Genomic DNA, 21,479 nt, shown 5'->3' with positions numbered 1-21,479 from the left:
TAGTACTACCTTTCTTGGGAATTGGGAAGAGGATTAACCTTTTCCAGTCCTGTGGCCACTGCTGGGTCTTCCAGATTTGCTGACATATTGAATGCAACTCCTTGACGGCATTATCCTTTAGGATTTTGAACTCTTTAGTTATCTATAATATTTCTTGATCTCTTTAGAGAAAATGTGGCATGCGGTCTAAAGATAACATAGATAAAGAATGAGTATATATTTACACTATGTCTATAAAAATACCAATACAATATAAAGATTTTAAGGTATAATACCAACTTAAAGATCACTTGTAACTATTCCTGATGAAAGTCCATCTCCCTCACTAACAGCAGGGTACTTCGCACTAACCTTAGCTCCTCTCACTGTGCATCATCAATTTCATCACTGAATCATTCCGATTAGTGATTTCATTGATTTCTACTATATAGTTAGGAACAGTTTCTTGTATGGGGCAAAAATCTGTCACTTTGTAGTTGTAATGTAATCCTAATATTATAAAAAGAATTTATGATGAAAGTATTTTTCCAAATTCAGATTAAAATAATGTATCATTCTATAGTGTTGAGTCAATCTGTTACCTATTTGAAAATATAAATAAATCTTTCTGAATGCCGTGTCCAACAGCCACCCAGTGTGAGTCCTTGGAGAAGCCAGGTATCTTGGGAAAGTCACTACACCACCCCATGTCCAGCAAGAATGTTCTTCCAGCATTAGAGAACAAAAGCCACTGACCACATGCTCTCAGGCTAAATATTCTGGATCACACATCCTGAGCTCTCCCATTCAATCATTCATTGCATCCATTTATTCATTCAACAACAAAATCTTATTTGAAGTCCCATTTCACACCATACATGCTGCCCACTGTAATTTCCTGTTCTCATGGAATCTATGGTCTAATGTCCACTTTTCTGTAACAGACCACAAGGATCAAGTCCATCATACTTCCCGTCTCTATTTACCTGCCACAAATACTACCCATTGAGTCATCCACCCATCATCTTCTGAACTCTTTTTCCTTTACTGTTTTATGTCTCCTAATCTGATCCATTTCCCACACCTCTCAGGCCTCACAAACCCTCTGCCATTCTAGATCTCCCTTGCTGTCCCTCAGAGGTCCCTTTTTTCTCATACTGCGTAAGTTTATAAACCTAGAGATGGAGCAAGTGTCCTTCTTCTTACTGTTCCTACCAGCAGTCATCTTTGATCCTGCAACATGCCAAGTGCTTTGGGGCCTGGGCCAGACTACACCGCTGACTCCACACCTAGTCACTGTCTCGCCTTAACCCTCCTCACTGTTGGCTTTACCCTATTCCAATAATCTTCCTGATGACTTCGATGTTATCACGCTGAATCACTGCATAATCAGACCGCTACATTCTTTAACTTCTTCAGTTCAGTGATAATCCCTCTACAGTTAGGTCACAGACCTGGAATGCTGCAACCATGCACTCCAGAATTCATAACCTTTACTTTTTCATCAGCAAGTCTAACGTGTCTAAAATCTGTATTTTAAACACGCTTTTTCCCAACTCACTCCTCTACATTTTGACCCCCCTTAGCTTCCTGACTGTACTGAGTTGATTTGTCAATTTCACTGACTTTTATCAATGGAATTAATGCTTACCAAATTCAGTGACTCAGCAATTTTCCATTATCCATCAACAACCCCCCTTATTTCTAAACTCCTGCCAGTTCTTCTTCTAAAATATAAACCAGTTCAACTCTCTACAGCTCTATTAGCACTTTCATGGCCTGAGTGACTATCATCTCTTGCCTGAATTAAGAAAATACACAGAACTAGCCTTCTGTTTTCATTATTTCTCCTTTATAATTAAGTTTCCATAGTATTCAGAATGATCTTTTAAAAACTGACATTAGATGTTACTCCCATGATTAAAATCCTGTATTTGGTTTCTTATTTGTGATAAAAATCTAAATCCCTTAATGTTATACACAAGGCAATAAATGCTCTGGCCCCTTACTAGTTCTTTACTCAGTTGCTTATCAATTTCCACAGCCATCTAGGAGGCCTGAGACTAAGGGAGAGTGTGGAAGATTGGAGCTACGGGTTTCGGCCAAGGAACTAGCTCATATTATCAGCTAAAATCAAGCACGTATATAATTGCCTCGGACCCAAAGACCGCTTACATGTCCCATGATTTTTCAGTTATTTTGTTGGGGTTAGCTATATAACTGTCAAAGACTAAACACAATAAACATTACACATAATATGCACATGAGAGTTTACTAACACAGAACTCTTACTTGCTTATAATTTTAGAGGCCATGTGACATGACAAACTCATATTGGGTTCATTTTCCTCCAAAATCCCTAGTTTTTCAGATATTTGTTTTTGATAACTTTATCCCACTCCTCCCAATGTGTTCAAGAAGAGCAGATGATTTGATCTAAACTGTACATAACCATATCAAATTTCTTTCCTTTCTTTTTTTAAAAAAAATCTAGATTTGGTCCCTCTTCCTACATGGCCAATATATTATTGAGGAGGATCTGGTTATGAAACATACTTGCTATACCTTCCTGCTTCATATTAGCTACAAATTAAGGCAGTCAACTGTAGAAGGGGTCTTCATCCAAGCCACTGACTCATCTCCAAACACTGTCCTTTCATTAAACTCCTTCAACCTGTTATGAATCTACTTGATAATCATTAGCCTCATTTTATCAGTAAATTCAAGGGGATTATAAAAGCTTTTGATAACTGTTAAAATTAAGATCTCCCCCAATCTATCCAAAATGCGTTAGCTGGGTGTGATCTGTTTCTTTAGAATTTAATTCTGGGTCATGGCAATCCTGCACTCCTCGTCTCAGTGCCCACTAGATGGTTTTTAAGAATGTTTTCAGGGCCTTTTTTTTTTTTTCAAGTGACCTCGAGTTCAAACTAATTTATAGTTTAGAAGCTGATCTTTTTCCTTTTTAAAACCTAGCACCATATTTTCTGTTCCCAGTCTTCTACTTTCTTCTCCATTCTCCAGACTTTAAAAAAAAAAAAATTGTATTACTGAGCAAATCTCAGCTATAAGTTCTCTAAATACTTAGTCTTTTTCTCTCAGTGATTTATAGCCTATTTGTTGTTCAGTCACTCAGATGTGTCCAGCTCTTTGTGTCCCCCATGGACTGCAGCATGCCAGGCTTCCCTGTCCTTCACCATCTCCTGGAGCGTGCTCAATCTCATGTCCATTGAGTCAGTGATGCCATCCAACCATCTCATCCTCTGTTGTCCCCTTCTCCTCCTGCCTTCAATCTTTCCCAGCAACAGGGTCTTTTCTAAATCAATCAGCTCTTCACATCAGGCAGCTGAAGTATTGGCGCTTCAGCTTCAGCATCAGTCCTTGCAATGAATATTCAGGACTGATTTCCTTTAGGATGGACTGGTTGGATTTCCTTGCAGTCCAAGGGACTCTCAAGAGTCTTCTCCAACACCATACCACAGTTCAAAAGCATCAATTCTTTGGCGCTCAGCCTTTCTTATGGTCCGACTCTCACATGCATACATGACTACTGGAAGAACCATAGGTTTGACTAGACAGACCTTTGTCAGTAATGTCATGCCTCTGCTTTTTGATGTGCTGTCTAGGTTTGTCACAGCTTTTCTTCCAAGGAGCAAGTGACTTTTACCCTTCATGACTGCATTCACTATCTGCAGTGATTTGGGAGCCCAAGAAAAAAGTCTGTCCCTGTTTCCATTGTCTCCCCATCTACATGCCATGAAGTGATGGTGCCATGACCTTAGTTTTTTGAATGCTGAGTTTTAAGCCCATTTTAGGGAGTACATTAAGAAAAACTTTCTACCTGGGCTTCAATCTTCTCCAGAAGGTAAATAAACGTAAACTTCTTCAGTGTTTATTTCTGGGTTTGAGTGATTTTTGTTTGCCTGTTAATATCTTTCAACAACCAGCATTTATTATTTTAATAATAATCATTGACAACATCTTATGTATATATATTTTTTACTTTTTTTAATCTTTTAAATTAACACTGTCTGGTTGTTTTATCTTTCACATTTAAATGACTATTATGTGTATGTACATTTTCTTAACATGCATGTGGTACTGCCTCAATATCCCTACTTGTATCACTGCTAAGAGATCTGATGATATTAACAAGAGATATTTGATTCCATTGTTGTAAGCAAAGGATAAGTCTCAGTACACCACGTTCGCTTAAAAGTCTTGCTTCTTTGTATCAAAACTTCTAGTTTACCCATTATCTGAACAGTGATATACAACTACCTGAAGCCATGAAAATCTTTCAGAAATTTATCCTCAAACATTTTTTCCTATCCTAGAACTATTAGGATATTAGGGTAATAAATATGTGAAAAGATAAAATACATATGTAACACGAACTCAAAAACTGATGAGGTGTTGTCCTAGCTTGAACATAACTTCAAAGAAATGACTAGACTCTTCAGAAGCATTTGATTAGATGTATTTGGGAGATGAACACGTATCAAAATTGCACAAAGAAGCAGCACCCAATGTATACCTGTTAATATAAAAATAGAGAAATACAACAAAGAAAATATAGATAATTAAGACTGCTCATAAGAATAATGTAACTTGAAAACAGAGTTCTTTAATTTGACTAGGAAGAAGAAAATTAAGACATCTGAATGTCCATACCTATCAAATGTTTTATGCTATACTATGCAACAAATTATTTCAATTTCCTTTTATAAAATCCCCGGTAGCTCAGCTGGTAAAGAATCTGCCTGCAATGCAGGAGACACCAGTTTGATTTCTGGGTCACAAAGATCCACTGCAGAAGTGCTAGGCTACCCATTCCAATAGTCTTCCTTGGAGAATTCCATGGCAGAGAAGCCTGGCAGGCCACAGTCCACTGGGTCACAAAGAGTTGGACACAACTGAGTGACTAACACATACCCATTCCAGTATTCTTGGGCTTCCCTGGCGGTAGAGACAGTAAAGAATCTGCTTGCAATGTGGGAGACCTAGGTTTGATCCTGGGTTGGGAAGATCCCCTGGAGAAGGGAATGGCTACCCACTTCAGTATTCTGGTCTGGAGAACTCCAGGGACTGTATATGTATAGTCCATGGGGTCACAAAGAGTCAGACATGACTAAGCGACTTTCACTTCACCATCATAATAAACATACCTTCACATAAAGGTAGAAAAACTTGGGGTTTTGAAACTTTCCATGTGATGGAAGCATGTAAAACTGAATGGCAGTCAAAGATAGAAAATTAAGTCTTCCATCAGGGAGAAGACTATTCTAATTACCCCCAATTCATCTTTTTAAATTATAATTTTCTTTGAATTAAAAAAAGTAAGCTGTAGGAAGTGTCTTCAACACTGAGTTTTAGTTAAGAAAATAAGTTCCTTTTATTTTCTTGTTTAATTCAATAAAATAATTTTGAACTATTTAAGGTTAAGAGAAAAGAATTTATCTAAACAGCATCATAACAGAAGCACTGCTAGTCTGATAAAACTTCTAAAGAACTTAGTGCATATTCTGTACTTTGAAAGTCAATGCTTGCTTATTACGAGCACTGATTTTCATGAAACAACTTCATAAATACTAGTCTTCATAGTAAAACTTGGAAAAAGTATCCAAGTATTTCCATAATTAAACAGAAAATTAAACAATCTGTGTAAAAACAGAGTATATAGGAACTATGTTTCTTGCTTCACTAACATGCTTTTCTCACAAGGAGCTCAAGTGTAGTAATTACTTATGTTCAATAGATGGCGACTTTTACATTATAGTCATCAAACCAGTATACCAGTGTGCTGTGCTGTGCTTAGTCATTCAGTCATGTCCGACTCTTTGCAACCCCACGGACTGTAGCCCGCCAGGTTCCTCTGTCCATGGGATTCTCCAGGCAAGAATACTAGGAGTGGGTTGCCATGCCCTCCTCCAGGGGATCTTCCTGACCCAGGGGTCGAAGCCGGGTCTCCCGCATGGCAGGCGGGTTCCTTACTGTCTGAGCCTCAACCAGTAGAAAATGAAAAGAGATAAATTACAAACATCCCATGTTTTGCAATAGACAATAATTTCTATTTGGTTATATACCCATTTTTGAACCTGTGGTCTTTTTTTCCAGGTTAACACAATACTTTGCAGGAATGTGTATGATAACATTATCAGCTAAGCAATTCTATCTGGTTATTAATGTTCTATTTTTGCTTTTAAAAATTAGACTGTGCTGTGAAAGTCTTTGTGTTCTGTGTTTTGGGGAAAACCTGATTTTGACCTCATGAAAACATGTGAGATTATAAGCCAAGGAAATGATTCCTAATTTCTTTGTGTAAGCTTTTAAATAATAATTTTAGGTAATTTACTCAAATGACACATGTCCTAATAAGAATATACAACAGAGTCTAGTATATCTGTGTAAACAGCAATAATGAAGACATGCACAGGTTAGCAAAATGTGTTTCTTCATTAATCTATTTCTACACTTTCACTGCCGAGGGCCCGGGTTCAATCCCGGACAGTGAACACAAGCCGAGAGGCTAAATAAATAAATAAATTTTAAAAAATCTGTTTTATGTGTATCCTGTGAATATCTGTGAACAACCTAAAATGTTTTAAAAATCTGTTGTAAAATGAGCATGTTTGGAAAAACTTATGTAGGTTCTGCTGTCTAAATGTTCAGTGAATGTACAAAAGTGACAGGTTTCGGTTCAAGTAACATCTGCTCTGATGCCCTTCAACTGAAAATCACAGGGACATTAGTTAGCGCTAAGGGACAGCCTAGAAGATTGTTTTTCCCACCTGACCACTTCAGTTTTGTGTAATGTAACTGGTGACTAGAGTTTGAACTGTTTTCTAGCTAAAGGGAGAGGCAGTCACTCTTCCCTCTGTGAGGACATTTAGGTCTGAAAATTGGGAAACTACATCACACATTAATTCTTCACCATAATCTGTGAAAAATCAGAACCCACCATTACCTGAACAAGAGAGAAAGAAAAAACAAAGACTAATTAAAGTATGTTTTGGTCATGATAATTTTAGAAATCTTTTTTGTTAAACTAAAATACTACTTTGGTGGTGGTTTGGTGGTTTAGTTGCTAAGTCCTGTCTGACTCTTGCGACCCCATGGACTGTAGCCTAACCTGGCTCCTTTGTCCATGGGATTCTCCAGGCAAAAATACTAGAGTGGGTTGCCATTATCTTCTCCAAGGGTTCTTCCTGATCCAGGAATAGAACCTGGGTCTCCTGCACTGCAGGCAGATACTTCACCGACTGAGCTAGGAGGGAAGCCCTCAAAATACTACTTTATACTAATTTATATAGACTTATGAAAGTGAAAGTATTAGTCGCTCACTCATGTTGGAATCTTTACAACTCCATGGACTATAGCCTGGCAGGCTCCTCTGTCCATGGAGTTCTCCAGGCAAGAATAATGAAGTAGGTAGCCATTCCCTTCTGCAGGGGATCTTCTATACATGCATAAAAAACTTAAAATTATTAGATAAATATTTTACTACATATAGTAGAAACTGAGAAAATATTGAGTCAAGAAAAATCACCCTTTGTATGGTGCTTGACACAATGCACTTTAGGTATATATGTTTCCAAAATAATTAACTTTAAATAAAATTTTCTATGGCCTTCAATAATTCTCTATTATGGTCAGCCACATATTAATATCAGCTTTCAGAACATCTGATAATATGGAGGCTGTTTTTTTTTTAATCAGTGTTTTAGATTATACTTTTATCTTGAAACATTTCCTTAGTAATGATAAAATTTCTGTTGGCTTTTCCAATCAGAGCACTAAGCATTTCACATGCCTATTTCTAACATTAGTCATGTATTATCACCTCACAGGAGTCATGGAGTTATTCATGCTAAAACAGACCAAAACCAGAAGGGAACATGGATTAACAAACAAATGCTTATTTAATATCTTCCACAACTATTCAACAGATAATAGCAAGGGAAGAGCATCAACTTTTGCCAGTTAGATTGCCCACAGCAAAACAATTCCCCTTCCAAGCAGCTTAGGTATGGCTCTCCCTTATCCTCACTATAGATATTAATTCCTTGATATTTTTATGAAGCTTTAACCTTATTCTGAATTTTCACTCAATTAAAAGTTATGTAAAACCTGTTGCAAACAATTTCTCTAAAACTGAACAGAGAATTGGAGAAATATGCAATTATATATAATTGGTACCATTAGTAAGTGCTAATTAGAGCCAAATATGGGGGTGGTGAAGAACATAAAAAGCTTGTGTTCAAGGAGCTTACACTCTAGTTATGGATATAGGACATAGAGACAAACACTTAGCATCCCAATCAGAAAAGGAGGCCCCACAACAGAGGTAACAACAGTACTTCCAACTGGGTCTAAGTCAGTGACTCTAGAATTGCATCCTTCCTCTAAATTCATGTTGAAGCCCTAACACCTAATGCAACAGTATTTTTGAGACAGGGTTTATAAGGAGGTATTTAAGGTTAAATGAGGTCATAACGGTTGAGGTTCTAATCCAAGACGACGGTGTCCTTAAAGGAACACAAGAGACAGGCACCCATAGCTCGCGCTTTTTGCTAGTCCACAGAGGAAAGGCCGTGTGAGGACACAGAGGCAAGCAGGCCAGCTTTCAGCCAGACATGGCATGCCTCATCAGAAAGCTACCCTGCGAGCACCTCAGTCTTGGACGTCTAGCTTTTAAAACTGTGAGAAGGTAACGATAACCCTATATGCAAGACAGAAAAGGAGGCACAGATGTATAGAACAGACTATTGGACTCTATGGGAGAAGGAGCGGGTGGGATGATCTGTGAAAATAGCATTGAAACATATATATTATCAAGTGTGAAACAGATTGCCAGTCCAGGTTGGATGCATGAGACAAGGGCTCAGGGCTGGTGTACTAGGATGACACAGAGGGATGGGATGGGGAGAGAGGTGGGAGGGGGGTTCAGGATGGGGAACACATGTAAATCCATGGCTGATTCATGTCAATGTATGGCAAAAACCACTACAATATTGTAAAGTAATTAGCCTCCAACTAATAAAAATAAATGAAAAATAAATAAATAAAAAATTTAAAAATAAATAAAAAGAAAAAAATACCGTGAGAAAATTAATTTCTGTTGTTTAAGTCTGGTTATCTGGTTATGGCAGCCTCAGCTGACTAAAGTAGTTTACTAGAGATGAAGTTTACACTGCAAACACATACTTGCAAATAGAATTTGTATATTTATATACAGATGACCCTTGAACACATGAATCTGAACTGCACTGGTCCACTTACAAGTGGACTTTTTTTTTTTAATCTAATAATACATACTGTAGTACTACCCAATCCATCTTGGCTGAATCCAAGAATGCAGAACCTCAGAAAAGGAGGACTGATTGTAAAGTTATATGTGTATTTTTGAATGTTCAGGAGGTTGGCACCCCATCCCCCTACACTGTTCAAAGAACAACTACATTTATATACTTAAATATTTATATTTATATATACATTTATGTATAAATGTCTAGGAGGAAATAGCATGCCTATTAGAATGCCTTTTCCCTTCAATTTATGTTTCATTAAGACTTTTGTATTCAAGGAGCTCAAATTCTAGTTGGAGATGTAGGATATGTAGACAAATATCTATAACACAAATTAGAAAAGGAAGTGGGGTGGGGGTGGGGCACTGTGGGTTAGAACCTGTGGCTAGAGCGGCAGGTAGAATAAGCAGATCTTGGAAGAGAAGCATTTGTACTCGGCCCCACCATTCTCAGGGGCATTCCACTGGTCTTTTGGGAAGATGATACTTGGTTCTGTGGAATTATTCAGAGCACTAGAAGACTCTTCTTCCCTTGGCCCCCAGCAGCACCCTCCTGTCCTTGTGAAATCTCTGTTTATTCCATACATTTCCAAAGGCCACTCAGCTGCAGTATCCCTCCCAGGAGAGAAGAATTAGAGGTAAATTTTTAAAGATGTCCCTTGTGGCTCAGCTGGTAAAGAATCTGCCTGTAATGCGGGAGACTTGGGTTCGATCCTCGGGTTGGGAAGATCCCTTGGAGAAGGGAAGGCTACCCACTCCAGTATTCTGGCCTAGAGAACTCCATGGACTGTATAATCCATGGGGTCGCAAAGAGTCGAACACGACCGAGCAACTTTCACTTTCACACTTTAAAGACGTAAAGGAAACAGCAGAAGTGTTCAAATAAAATGTATTATGTGGCTGATACATTTGATTCTAAAATGTTCCATATGGAAAATTATAATGTTAAATATTTATTAAGTACTGTTTATTAATTACCAGATCTTATAACGTTTATTCAGAGTTAATCTTTTTTTGTTTTGAAGCTTATTTCATTAATTCATTCCTATAGCCCTGATTACATCTGATTACTTTCTCCCTTTTTTTTTGCCAGTAAACCTGCTTTATTTCAAGGATAAAAAATAAAACACTACAAACACCAAGGTAGGAAATAAAAGTTATCTATAATAGAAATACCTTTGCCTACTTATTACTCCCAGGGTATTTCTGATGCAATTGGCAAATAGACATCCTTTCCTCAAGGCAAAGAAAAGTAAACATATCTTTCTTTTGAATTCCACACGTTTCAGGCTGCCCTAAACTGATCTTTCACTAACGATTTCCCTAAATGGTGTTTGTAATCTGATCTGAGATGTAAGGAGAAGCAATGAGAGTGTCCCAGAATGAACGATGAGAAGTGTCCCAGAATGAACGATGAGAAGGTGAGGACCAGAATCACACTGAAGAGAACAGATATAAGCGAGGTTCACCCTGAGATGTAACAGGGCTAGCACGGACCCTCCAGTTCGGCCCTACCGGCGCTGCAAGGGCCAGGCTTCCTCCCCACCCTCCCTCCATCACTTCACTGCAGGTGGGCAGCTCCAGGAAGGCTTGGAACAAAGGATGTTTGCAGTTGCAGTGGTATGTGAAAACCAAGAGTTTTTTTTACAGAGGACTAAACTGTCAAATTCATCACTAAATTATGCACAGAGCATTATATGCCACATTTCTATACATAAAAGTTTTGTTTTTAAGTGATTTTATGTGTGTTCTGGGGCATTCTGTTCCCTACAAATATGTTACAATATACATTAATGTCGCCCTTTTTTCATCTTCAATAGATCTCAGTGCGAAATGCGTTACACTGATCAGGGCTGGCAATAACTATGTGGTATAAACTTTATTTAGAAAGTTGATTACCTCCCTGATTCTTCATTTTCTAATTTTACTTGAAAGTGTTCAGGTATGTTAATCACCTTTAAACTTCCCATTTAAAATGCTGTGGACAGTATTGGGAACATAATTTATTTGTCTATATGGATTAAGAGTTATGTTTTGTATCATGCTTCCCCCGTCACATACCACATTCTGGCCACACTGTTCTTTCTGTTTTGTATACTTCCTATGCTTCCTCCCACTCGGGGGTTCTCACATTTGTTTCCTCTGTCTTGAGCACTCATCCCAAGTCATAAAATCACCTGGTTGACCCGTTTTTCTCCCTCATGCAATGCCATTAAGGTCATCTCCTCAATGTGTACACATGTGATAAGGCGCTCAAGTCATGTCCAACTCTTTGCCAGACTCCCCTGTCCATCCACACAATTTAAGTGATCCCACCCTGCCTAAACCAGATTTCCTTTATATTAACCTACTATCTTGGTAACTCAATTATCACAGATGATCTTGTTGACATATTTATCTGCTATTTACTCCTGAATCCCTAGCACATAGCAGTTCTCGGAACTCAAGCATTCAGTAACTACTCATGTGAAAGAATGAAAGTAGGCAACAAATAAATATTTACAATTTATAATATTTTAAATGTACAGTGGCAACTACAACAATTGCAAAATTATTTGGGGAAATAAATTCGTCCTACATTTCTGAAAAACAAAAACATGAATAAAAGAAAACTTTAAACATCACAACTTTTATTAGACAAGCTCTCTAGGACTGTTTTTATCTGGGTTTTTCTAAAGGGCATAAGAATGTACAAAATGAGTAGGTTTCTGTTTCCACAAATAATTGTTTTTCAAGGTAACAAAAAAAAAAAAAAGATTGACTATGTGGGAGTCATTCTAACTTCTGGCTGTTAAAATATTAAAAGAAAAAAATGGTGAAAATTCTTAAGAGTAACATTTCCAATTTTACATGAAAAACAAGCCTGTTGATAAAGAAAGTCTGTTGAAGAGAGGCAAACAAAAACAAGCTATAAATTAGGTCACTAGACTTACAACAATATTTTTGCAAGACGTTTTTATAATTTTTGGCTAGCTTTTAAGGTTGGAATATAAGATGTCCCAGGAGATTAACTGAGCACAGGAATTCAACCTCTGACAGGGTCAAACAGAATGTCCTTTGCGATCCTGGCTGAACATGTACCCGCATACTCATGGATCATTCCATTTATCTAAATCTATGGTTTCAATGAGACGTTATTTTATTTTTAATTAGGTATGATATTAAAACTCTAGTTTTCAGTGGCATGTATTTCAAGTTATATGATTTTACATACATATGTTCTTTTTATTAAGGAAAAATTATTTTATTTACCTAAAACTCTCTTTCTAGTAGCTTTCTCTCAACTCTGAAGTCTATTCTAGAAATCTGATTCTTGTAAGATACCATGTTTACTCTAGCCAAGACCATTTATTTTCATGAGAACTTGATTTTTTTTCAAGCATCATCTCCTGAGATTAGTGAAGAATTATAGGGTATATGAAAACTTGGTTTAAGAAAATAGGTTTTCTTATAGAGGCCAGAGACATAGTAGCAACCAGGACTGATGTCAGAAACATAAAATCAAAAGCAGTATCTGAAGAACTGATACAATTAAAAGAAAGAAAAGTATTGTAGTACAAGTGAACACAGATAAATCCTAGTATTATTTTTAAAAACACATTTGGCATGCCAAATTTTAAACAGTAATCACTAATGGAAATTAATGTTAGTTTCTCCAAATTATGAGGCAGTTTCCCTATCCTACAATGACATTAAAATCAAGAAAATCAGGGAAAATAAAAATGGAACCTTGATTGAAGACAAAGATGCTTCAGTAATAATTTTCACACAAAGCCTAATTCTATGTTTTGTCCCAACCTATTCTTATGTTTTTTCTCACAGAAGATATATAAAATAATGTAACAATGCACAGAAAAAATATGTATCTTTGTCATATTCTCTGCTCACATTTTAGCAATCTCACAAAATTAAAAAAACATATTCCAAATTAAATATTAAGAGAAATATTTATTTTACCCAAGTGGTACTATAAAGTCTTAGACAGTTTGTTACTAATTTCAAGGAAACAGAAAACAAATACAAAGCTAAGTTAAAGGCAACTTTATTACAATACTTTTCCAAACTTCAAAACGCATTCATTATTGAATTTAATCTAATATATAATACATTATATTACAAGATAGAAAGCATTTCTGGTCAGATATTTAGCTTGCATGTATCTCCCAAAACAAAGATTCCTAGAAAGAGCAACAACGCACAATTATTTATATCACTAAGTAAACTATTTCTCTCATGTCACTTAAAGAATCATTCATGTTGCAATTTATTTTATGTTCATTTACCCTGTTTCAGAAATAAAACAAAGCTATCTTGTCTACATGTTACTAGTTAATACCTAGAAGTTGTTTATACCCTAAATGTATCCACCAGTTTAGAGATACTTGCTTTGGTAGAAAATAGGATTTTTAAACTAACCAAACCAAAAGAGCAGTTTATTTCCCCACTGCAAATAGGGGCCGAATTCTCTTCTTTCCTTTTTTAGGAGCCAAATCTGGGCCTCCTGCTCTTCAGACAGCCATCCTCAATAGCTCTTCCTTTAAAACATATCCAAATTATAACAAACTCTATTCTAATAAAGTCATTTCTATTTTATCTTGCCTCTGTATTTGCTTACTTAGAAGCGTTTACAACCCACTTTGAACATTACATAATAATGAACTTAAAAGTAACCTTGGGAAATGTAATAACATAAAGAAAGTATTTTCCCAATTACACAAGGACATTATTCGCTCATCCACCTCTGCTTCAACCAACCAACCCAACTTCACTTACAAAAAGAACTCCGTTTCCAAGGTTACTCCCATAAAAACAATAAAAACACAAGTAAATCCATTGAATCAATCTAGCTCCTTACTGTTCTTTCTTGGTTTAACATTTGTGGGCTACCAAATAGCACAAAACATGTTCATCCTCCTCGTTTTTGAAACAGCAGGAAATGGTTAGAAAAGTATAGAAAGGTTCTATTTTTTCTCTCATAAGGCAAATTTAATACAGATTTGGCTAAGAAGTTGGACAAAAAGAACAAGTGAATGAAAAGGTATGTGCTGCCTGCTGGGGGAAGGGGGGGCAAGCCTCAGAAATCACTGTACGTTAAGAGCACGTGCTGAAACTTCATGGTGCCAGTCACGTAATTTTGTGTATTTGGGACTAAAGACGTGAAGGGGTATCTTTTCCCTGTGGAAATAAAAAGAAAAGAAAAAAGAAAAAGAGATTGATAGAAGAGTTGTAAGAAAGAGAAAGAGAAGTTTCTACATTTAGATCACCATGCAGAAAACATGCCTTCTAAAAGCTTAATCTCACAGAGCTGTTTGATTTAATAGCAAAGATTTTAAGGGTAGAGCATTTTTAGAAATATGGAAATTAATCTATAGAGCCCTCTTGGAAACTTCAATCTTTGTTCCCCAAATAAAGCAACTGCAAGACACATGAACTCATTCACAGAGATCTGCAGTGTTAGCAAAGCACCCCCAAATACACCCTTCTGCCCACTTACTTCGATACTGAAGAAAACAGGCCGCAGACAAAAAATGCAGACATTATCAACTAAATTAAAAACCTCTAAATCATGTATTTAAGTACCAAAAATGGCACCCAAGTTAAGCCCCTAGTTGTAGACAAAATGCCATACTATTCCCTTGAAAAGGTGAAAAACAAAAACAGAGACCATTCATGAAAGGAAAGCATTCAATTCACAAAAAAATGGACCACTTACTTTGCCTTCTTTGTATTATCAGCTTCAGACTCTTTAACTGAAATAAAATAAGCAATGTCCAATGTCAGTTAGCTTTTTTAACTTTTAAGCAATTACCTTTATCAATTAATACCAAACGGTTAAGTTACCAGAGCCACTAAAAAATTCACTATACTGTTATTGACTGTATTATAGTCAGTACTACAACTATTAATATTTCTGTACTTTTTTAACGTAACTCTTCTGGGCTGGTTGCTTATTTATAGTACCACTATTTACAGTCTCACTAGGCATAATTTAAAAGCAAACTGTTTCAGGAATATTACTATTTTCCAGTAACTGTCCAGTTAGACTACTGTCCAGCAGTCTAAATGCTACTCTCCGTGGCAAAAAAATATTCATCCATTAGAATCCCTAGCTATTTACTTACGATGTTCAGTTCCAGTGATCTGGGCAAGGATTCGGAAAGAACGAGACTGAGTCGTTCCAGTTCTCGGACGCCAGTCTTCAGTATCCTCAATCAGTCTCTTCTTGCTGGCATCGCTGTGAGTAGGTATGTGATAAAACTCAGTATTACGATCCATAATGTGTTTTCTTGGTGGGCTAGGGTTAAGAAAGAAAAAAAAAACATTAAAATATTTTAAATTAAATTAAGGCTAAAATATCCTCTCCCATATTATTTACAAGTTATACATTTAAGCCTCAATATTCCTTTTGTATATTTTGCTTTTTTCAAGTATGTGTGACACATGTGTGTGTGCTCAGTCATGTCTGACTTTCAGGTATACTCACATTTTTTTCTTTAAAAAAAGCATCCTTTTAAAAAGTATACTAGGCTTTTTAAGTTTAAAAAAAAGGTACTTATATGATAACATAAAATTATAGTATAAATGTCTATTTAACGGAAAGGTTACCGTTTGGGTGGGATTTTCCTTTTAATTGACAGAAGAAGGCAGCAGAAGAGATTTCCAACATGAAGAAAAGGAAAAGAACAGAATAAGAAAAGAAGGAAAATAATAAGAAATTGCAAAGTCCACAGTAATTATAATCAAACAATTCAAAATTACTTGTATTATCCATCCTCTGGCTAACAAACAGATATGAATTATATTCCCAAGCATGGTTAAATACCCATATGCTGCTAAAATGTGTTGGCTTTCACAAAATTAAATGATCATGTCATCACTAGGGCCAAGAACCAGGAATAATTTGGTACAGGCTAAATCAGCAATTCCAAACACAATTTTTGAAAAGGATCAGAACTGTTATTTTCTATAGTATTCTCATTTATGTGTACAGATATAGCTCACCCTAAACAAAGTTAGGTGCAGGACCATCAATGTGAAGAGATGTAGTTGTGAAGAGATGTAGTGTTATACAAATGAAATGGACACAAATGAAATATTTATCAAAAGACCAAGATACAAATCATGGCTCTGTGACTTTTCAAATATGTAATTTTGGACAAGTCAATCTGAGTCTCAATTTTTTCATTTATAAAATAAAAATATCATGCACAAAGTAGCACTGCTTTCAGGATTAAATGGAATAATATATATGAAAGGAATTTGCAAACTACAGAGTTCAAGAGCCTTGAGTTTGCTAAGAATATTCATTTTTCTATTATGAAAGCATAAATATTAAGGAATTTACAATGTACATTATTTTAACACTTCAAGATCTAGGTAACTTTATAAATACTCCCCCTTCTCAACATCTCCAGGCAAAATAGGATAAATACTAATGAATTTTGAGTTTCAATTCAGAAGAAGAGAAATAGGAACCTGAGTATGGACTAGCAGATACCCAGTACGAGATCAAAGCAGAGAAGTGCCCTCAGAGAGTCAGATATGCATGGCCACACCTGTTAGATTAACTCACTGCTAGGAAATCACACTGCTATCAGAATGCCACACAACTGCTGTCATTTTAACAGGGATACAATCAAAACCTGTCACAGTACAGTATTTCTAACCCAGCGACATGACAGAATCGTTAACACTAGCTGTGCAGTCAGACAATAGTTCTAAGCATACATCTTCCACTCGGTGTACATTTTATGCAAGTCATTTAACTTCTCCAAGTTTCAATATCTCCCTTCTAAGAAATGGGGATTTTATCTACCTTAAAGGGTTGTTTTGAGAAATAATAAGATAGGTAAAGTAGGCAAAATGCTTCCCGGAGTAGGTAACAAAAAGTAATCACATAATGGTGTTCTTTTATGATTACTAGAACAATTATCTGCAATGCATATTCAAAGACTATAAATCATCTAGGGCTTCCCTGGTGGCTCAGATGGTAAAGAATCTGCCTGCAATGCAGGAGACCCTGGTTCCATCCCTGGGTTTGGAAGGGAATGGCTACCCATTCCAACATTCTTGCCTGGTGAATTCCATGGACAGAGGAGCCTGGTGGGCTATAGGAATACATATATTTACAGATGTATATAAATCATCTATATATACATAACAGAATAGTATTTATATATAATACTAATAATAGCATTTAATACTATTAATATTTAATGATTATATTTAATAGTAATTCAAATTATTATTTATGATAAAATTCAATAACCTGGAAGTGAAATACCTGAAACACCTTTTATTAATAGTGAATAAAATCTCCTAGTTCTTTTATAAATAATTTTTTAAATTAGAAAATAACATTATTTCATAAATACATTGTCTTTGACAGATTCCTAAACAGACAACACCTTATCTTATGCAATTATTTGAAAAGCTTTATTTTTAAGCTACTAAACTTATAGTTTTAAATTTCTCTATAATCAGTAAGTGTTGTTTACTCTTAAATGGTGCCAGTTGCAGGTATTTTATCCTCTATAAAAGGTTTGGATTATAAAAATACAAAGAAAAAAATGTCTAACTAAGACATTAAGATTAATAAAATGACACCACTTAAGAATATTTTTTAGCTACCACACACTTGAAAAAGTACAGCACATCTTAGACTCTGTGACATTCACCGCAGCTTAAGTTTTATGTCAAATGATAGAAAGTTTCTAAACATTTACTGGCTTTGACACTCTATAGACTCTTATGATTATGATTAAATAAGGGAATAATATGAATAATTTTATTTTTTAAATTCATTTGGGATAGAATATAAACTTAACTATCAAGAGCAAATAATTTATTTCAAAATAGACCTTAAAAGTAGCAAGTTTATTAAAATTTTTAAAAAATATTAAACAAGGAAGGCCCCACCTACATCTCTGACTCTAGTATCTGCTGTCTATAATACCTATCCATCTTCCTGAAAATTTAGACAAGTTTTTCCACTGCAGAAGTGTGGGTTTTCTAAACACACCCACTAATTCATATGAAGTTCTCTAACGTGAAAAACAAGTTTCCTAGTTTCCTCAGCATATCTGAAAATGCTAAGTAATGAGAAGACACTAATAAAATCTGCTGACAGTGTTAAGTTGAAAGCCAGATGAAAAGTTACAGAGAGACAATGATGAAAATTAGAAAGAAACCACTGATTAGGTACTTACACGGTGCCAGGGTTACTGAAGAGGAATAATACACACAAAAAAAGATGTGATAGAGAGGGAAAGACATTGAAGTTCCCAGGATGATGGAAAACATAGATGAGGCAAAAAAAAGAAGAAAAAAATGAAATAACAAAATTCAAAACACTGAATTTACATGAAAATTAAGATGTTACACCGAACATCATGCTTCAAAATAATTATGCAAAAGGCAGACAAACAAAAATAAACAAGTGTTAGTTGAAATTCTATTACATTGTTTTTATTTGGATAACAATTTTATCTGCGCTGCTTGTTTCCAAAAACTCTGAAAAATAATTTGTGTGTTAATGCTAGATCAAGCCTCAAGTTACTAATACCAAGAGAGAAAGATCTAATATTTAAAATATTTTCTTTGTTGTTGTTTAGTTGCTAAGTCGTGTCTGACTCTTTGGCAATCCCGTGGACTGTAGCCCGCCAGGCTCCTCTGTCCATGGGATTTCCCAGGCAAGAATACTGGAGTGGGTTGCCATTTCCTTCTCCAACTGATTTTCCTGACCCAGGGATCGAACCTGCATCTCCTGCATTGCAGGCAGATTCTTTACCACTGAGCTACCAGGAAGCCTCAAATATTTTTTTCTAGGTTTCTATAAAATTTATTTTATCCTACAATGTGGCTAACAAAAGTCAGAGATTAAAATATAAATTAGATGTCAGATGTAGAAACATATCATTTTAAAATCACTTTAGAGCAGACTAAGAGAAAATCTTTCATTCTCACATAATATAACAAGTATATATTAACAAGTATAGTCTTCTCAGATGAATTATTATGAACCATACATTACAAAGGAATGATACACTTTTGAAAATTTCTTATTTTTTAAAATGTAGTGACTGTGATGAAAAACATATGAAGCAACGGGTCATTAATAATGGGCTATTACTCAATTTTCATACTCTCCCCTGTCGATTATTATCACTGCCCTCATGCACAAGCAAATCCCAGGAAGTTCAGAACTGATTTATAGGAATTCCAGAGTACTATATTAGCAGTAGCATAATTACTGCCCAGAAAGGCATGTCTGATATATGGTAAAAGAACTAGGTTAATAACATCTAAAGAGGGAAAATAAAATTCATTCATATAGCCTATTAAGTATCAAACCATTAAAAACAAATACATTCACATTCCATTATATATAAAGAAGACAAGTATTAACTCTATATAGTTTCTCAACACATTGCTGAATCAATTCTATTACAATAAAGTTTAGTCAGAGTAAGTAAAAATTCATTATAAATGTAGTAAGAAAAAGTGCCTACCACTTTGAATGCTAAGACTGTACAGTGAAGCTAAGCTGTATTTCCACACTGAAGTCAGTGTCATAAACTCAACAGAGGGCTGAGTTTTGCTGAGTGGGGGTGAGACACGGGATTAAATTAATCTCACTAATTTATGGGTGTTTACTCTTCTCTAAGCCTTATTATTCAATGAAAAGTACTCTCTCCTCTGCCTTGACACTTCAAATAGTAGAGAAACAGTTCTCTAAAATAACCTCCTCTGACCAGAATGAAATCTTAGAGACATATTTGAACACTGCAAAGTTTGAGAAAGAAGTTTTATGTCAAAATGAAGTTGTGGGGGTGGAGGTATTCTATGATGTGGTGAGGGGTAAGCAGAAGAGGGTTGATTGGTTAAAGTCTAAAGGTGTCAATTTTAATATGCTGAAAAGGTATTTTCATGAATTTTAGAAAGTGTGCCCAAGTGGAATAGCCCATCATACAGCACAGTGGCATCTGCACCATGGGGCAGTCAGACTGACGTGGCTTTTCACCCTGACTATGCTGCCCGCTTCCTCTATGCCTGGACAAGCTGCAACCCCCAGGACCTTCTCTCCCCTCAACAGTGAAACAGATTACATTCTCTCTTTGGATAGAGATGTCTATTCAATGGATACTTCTCTATCTTTCAGACTTCCTGTAGGGGCATATGTTTACATGCTCTTGAAAGCACTTTGATAACTATACAAATACAAATTTGTTTTTAGAATAGATCCTTCAGCTGCTCAATATAAAAAAAAAGTACCATTAAACCCAACTGTAGTTTATGCACATTATTTATTCATGTAGCTTCAATTCACTCAGTTTATCAAAATTATAACCATTAAAAACAAACACTAATTCAAAGTAACAGAAATAAGTTCAGGTCACAAACAGGTGACAGAGCAAGAAACACCAAAACTTAGCTTCAAAAATCCCTAGGCTCCAATCTTAGCTCCATCACTCACAAGTTGCACGCTTAGAAAATTAAGTAACTTCTCAAGGTTCAAAGTTTAAATGAGAATTCAATCATGTACTGCAGTTAAAAACATAGAGCACAATGCATAGTAATATTTAGTAATTTAATGAATATTATCCTTGAATTTTAAAAAATATACATTTAACCTAAATGTGGTTTTTTTTTCAAGTCCCATTTTCCCCCCTTACAAGTCAAATTATTACACTGGAATCTTATGTGAAAGCCTTTGTGAAAGCCTTTGTTTAATAAGAATTTAACTTTAAGTAGACAATCAGTAAATCAGGGCTTTGGGATGTTTCTCTAGTCCACTGGTGTATAATATTCTTATATGACTGTAACATGTTCCTTGAAGCGAAGTGAAATGAAGTGAAAGTCGCTCAGTCATGTCCAACTCTTTGAGACTCCATGGACTATACAGTCCATGGAATTCTCCAGGCCAAAATACTGGAGTGGGTAGCCTTTCCCTTCTCCAGGGGATCTTCCCAGCCCAGGGATCGAATCCAGGTCTCCCACATTGTGGGCGGATTCTTTACCAGCTGAGCCACAAGGGAAGCCCTATTCAATTAGTGAGATCATAACCATACATGAATAAAGTTGCTCTAATTTAATAATAATTATTATTATTCAATAGCTAATTCCCTCAAGTGTGTCTAAGATATTCCATATTTTCAATTCCATTCTAGGGTATGATGATCGGAAATTTCTG

The 21,479-nt window shown here is 35.8% G+C and overlaps 1 protein-coding gene across 11 annotated transcripts in view; it reads right to left on the bottom strand.

The window, feature by feature from the left end:
• PDLIM5 (PDZ and LIM domain 5) overlaps positions 1-21,479 on the bottom strand; it is a 231,114-nt gene that overhangs the window by 68,906 nt on the left and 140,729 nt on the right. For 5 of the 11 annotated variants that reach the window (XM_070452156.1, XM_070452155.1, XM_020906817.2 and 2 more), the window contains 3 exons: positions 15,893-15,910; positions 15,409-15,581; positions 15,000-15,036 (listed from right to left, as the gene is read on the bottom strand). In XM_070452156.1, the coding sequence (XP_070308257.1) occupies positions 15,000-15,036; positions 15,409-15,581; positions 15,893-15,910 (228 nt within the window). Of the gene's footprint in view, positions 1-13,312; positions 14,462-14,999; positions 15,037-15,408; positions 15,582-15,892; positions 15,911-18,495; positions 19,025-21,479 lie in introns of those variants that run through there. The other 6 variants (XM_020906712.2, XM_020906785.2, XM_020906814.2 and 3 more) reach the window with 5 other exon arrangements.

The sequence above is a fragment of the Odocoileus virginianus genome, chromosome 21, assembly GCF_023699985.2.
Source record: "Odocoileus virginianus isolate 20LAN1187 ecotype Illinois chromosome 21, Ovbor_1.2, whole genome shotgun sequence".
NCBI classification, from domain to species: domain Eukaryota; kingdom Metazoa; phylum Chordata; class Mammalia; order Artiodactyla; family Cervidae; genus Odocoileus; species Odocoileus virginianus.
The sequence above is the reverse complement of the archived record's forward strand: the minus strand, read 5'-3'. Positions and strand labels throughout refer to the sequence as shown.